The sequence below is a fragment of the Penaeus vannamei genome, chromosome 32 (genome assembly GCF_042767895.1).
Source record: "Penaeus vannamei isolate JL-2024 chromosome 32, ASM4276789v1, whole genome shotgun sequence".
Classification (NCBI taxonomy): domain Eukaryota; kingdom Metazoa; phylum Arthropoda; class Malacostraca; order Decapoda; family Penaeidae; genus Penaeus; species Penaeus vannamei.
The window spans coordinates 24,072,500-24,075,264 of NC_091580.1; the positions used below are offsets into that span (position 1 = coordinate 24,072,500).

At 44.6% G+C, this 2,765-nt stretch overlaps 1 protein-coding gene across 1 annotated transcript in view; it reads right to left on the reverse strand.

Moving 5' to 3' along the window:
* Positions 1 to 2,272, reverse strand: part of LOC113804565 (uncharacterized) — a 3,718-nt gene extending 1,446 nt beyond the window's left edge. The window contains exons 1-2 of the mRNA XM_070144660.1: positions 1,900 to 2,272; positions 931 to 1,043 (exon numbers count right to left, since the gene is read on the reverse strand). Of these exons, the coding sequence (XP_070000761.1) occupies positions 931 to 1,043; positions 1,900 to 2,272 (486 nt within the window). The remainder of the gene's footprint in view (positions 1 to 930; positions 1,044 to 1,899) is intronic.
* Between the last annotated feature and the right edge of the window lie 493 nt (positions 2,273 to 2,765).

Here is a 2,765-nt window from a genome sequence, read left to right on the forward strand (position 1 = left end):
ATGGGTTTTTGGTGTCCATTTTTGGGGTGATTTTCCCAGAAGGGTCCTTCAGTTAAGTGCTCCTGGATACAAGCAATTGGCATGGAGTCTGTGTGATTCTCCTCAGTAAAATCTCTCGTCTATTGTAACTTCACAATCTTTCCCCAACCTCATCCTCTCGCCCTGTAATCCCTCCTCCTCCTTTCCCTCTTTTCTCCTTCTTCCACTTCGTTCCCCATCTATTCCTTCTTTCCTGTTCTTTTTCTGATAATTTTCTACCTCTCTCTACTCACCAGTTCTCTCCCTTGTCTCCCTCCCTCCTCCCTCTCCTCTTCTCTTTGACTTCCAGTCTCCCACCCATTTTCTATCCCTCTCCCATTCCTCTCTCTTCTTGGCTCTCTGCCTCCTTTCTCTCCTTCCCTTACCCCATTCCCCTCACCTACCTCTTTGTCTCCCTATCTCTCTCCCTCCTCCATCTTTCTCCCCTCTCCCTCCCTGCACCATCCTTTTCCAATTCTCTCTCCTTACCTCTTCCCTCTTCATCCCTCTCCCCCTCCCCCATCCCTCTCTCTTTCCCCTCCCTTTCCCACCATCTCTCTCCTTCCTCCTCCCTTTCCCAACCCTCTCCCCGTCTCTCTCCCAGCCCCAGCCTTCTACCCTCTCCCTTCCTCCTCCATCACTCCCCTTTTCTCTCCCTTTCCAACCCTCTTCCTCCTCTCCCTCTCCTATCTCCTTCCCCAATTCCTCTTCCCCCTCTCCCTTCTCCCTCCTCATCCCTCTTCCCCCTCTCCCTTCTCCCTCCCTATCCCTCTTCCCCCTGTCCCCTCTCCCTCCCTTAATCCTCCCCCATCCTTCTTCCCAATCTCCTCTCTCCCCACCCGTCCATCTTCACCCTTTCCCCGTCTCTCTCCCCCCTTTCCCTCTCTCCCTCTCTGACAGCCTCTTTCTTACCTGGTAGTTGTCATGGCTACAACCCCGTGAAGACCTGGGTAGTGTTACGTAAGTGGAAGGTAACGAGGCTGTGCTAATAGTATTGACAACCTCCATGTTCCACGAATCCGAATCTGGTGGAAGAGATTATAAGATTTTTTAAAATTAAATTTTTTTAAATAAGAAAGGGAATAAAATGTTCTTTGGATCCGTGTCTACTGGGTGGTTGAGAAATGATTGTGGTAATAAATGTGTGAAATAGAGAGAAGAAAAAGATCAAATTGAATAGTGAAGGGGGTGTTTGTTGACACTTCAAAGAGGGTGTGGAAAGAAGGGAAAAATAACGGGTATGACGATAAATAGAATAATATTTGGATCAAAGCGAAAGGGGGGAAACTTTGCATTTTCTACGGCAGCGGTTCCCAACCTCGACTAATATATAACATTCTCTATGTCCAGTTCAGTAACTGTCATCCTTCTAGATTCAGTTTTTACTAGTTATCAATAGCGTTATGGTGTCAGTTGATATAGGACAAGGAAACCACATGGAAAGATTCCAATTCACTAATATGTAAGAGTAAATGATATGTAGGTAACGTTGGTGAGATATGAATCTGTTTAATTCAACGTCAAAAATTTCATATAGATTTATATCCCCCGAGAGAATACCTCTGTGTTCCCCCTGGAGGCCATGGTACCCAGGTAGGGAACCCCTGTCCTGTCGGTTCATTTTTTACCCTTTTTTCTCTTCTTTTTGTCCGTTTTCATTTTCATTTCTTTTCCGTTTTTAGTTTACTTGGTATGGTTAATCTTATTGTCTTTAACATAAGATTATATAGACGAGATTCAAGTTGGAGGTCAGTGATATCGCAGCCATCAAAGATATAGGGGATATTTTTCTTTTTTTTCTCTCTCTCTCTCTCTTTCTTTCTTTCTTTCTTTTTTAAGATAAAAACCGAGCTGCTTAGGGCGCAGGGCCGAGCCACTCACCTGAGAGCGGGATGACATCCGGGTTCTTCTCGTCGGCGTCCCTGGGCGAGGCGGGGGGCGGGGGGAACTCCTTGACCGCTCCCGTCGCCGTCGTCTTGGCCTGGCACGCCCCCCCGCCGTCGTCCTGGCCGCTCACCACCGTGTCCCTCACGCCCGCGCGCCCGCACCCGCGCCTCCGCCTCTCCTCGCGCCGCAAGTGCCGCACCCGCACGACGGCGCAGATGAGGATGGCCACCACCAGCAGGCCGCCCAGCGCGCCCAGCACCACGGCGATGATGCCGCCCGCCTGCAGCTGCTCCGAGTTGCTTCCCCTCGTGGGCGGGGGCTTGACGGCGGCTGCGGTATTGACGGGCGCGGGAGGCGGGCGGGACATGCGCCGGGAGGAAGGGCAGGAAATGCATGACAAGATCAAGGAATATGTATATATGTATATGTATATGTATATATATATATATATATATATATATATATATATATATATATATATATATATATATATATATTATATATATATATCCTTATTTATTTATTTGTTTATAACGACGATAATAATAGTTATATTAATAATGACAATAAAAATGATAATAATGATGATGATAACAATATTAACAAAACATTAATAAGAATAATGGTAATGATGATGATAATAATAGTAATAATATATATAATCATATAATGATGGTAATAATAACAATAATAATGATAATAGCAATAATATTAATAATCCTAATAATGAAAATACTACTATTACTACTACTACTACTACTACTAATAATAACAATAATGATAATAATAATGGTAATAATAATGTTAAGGACATTAACTTGATTACCAACATTTAATACGAAATGAACAGACCATGGAAT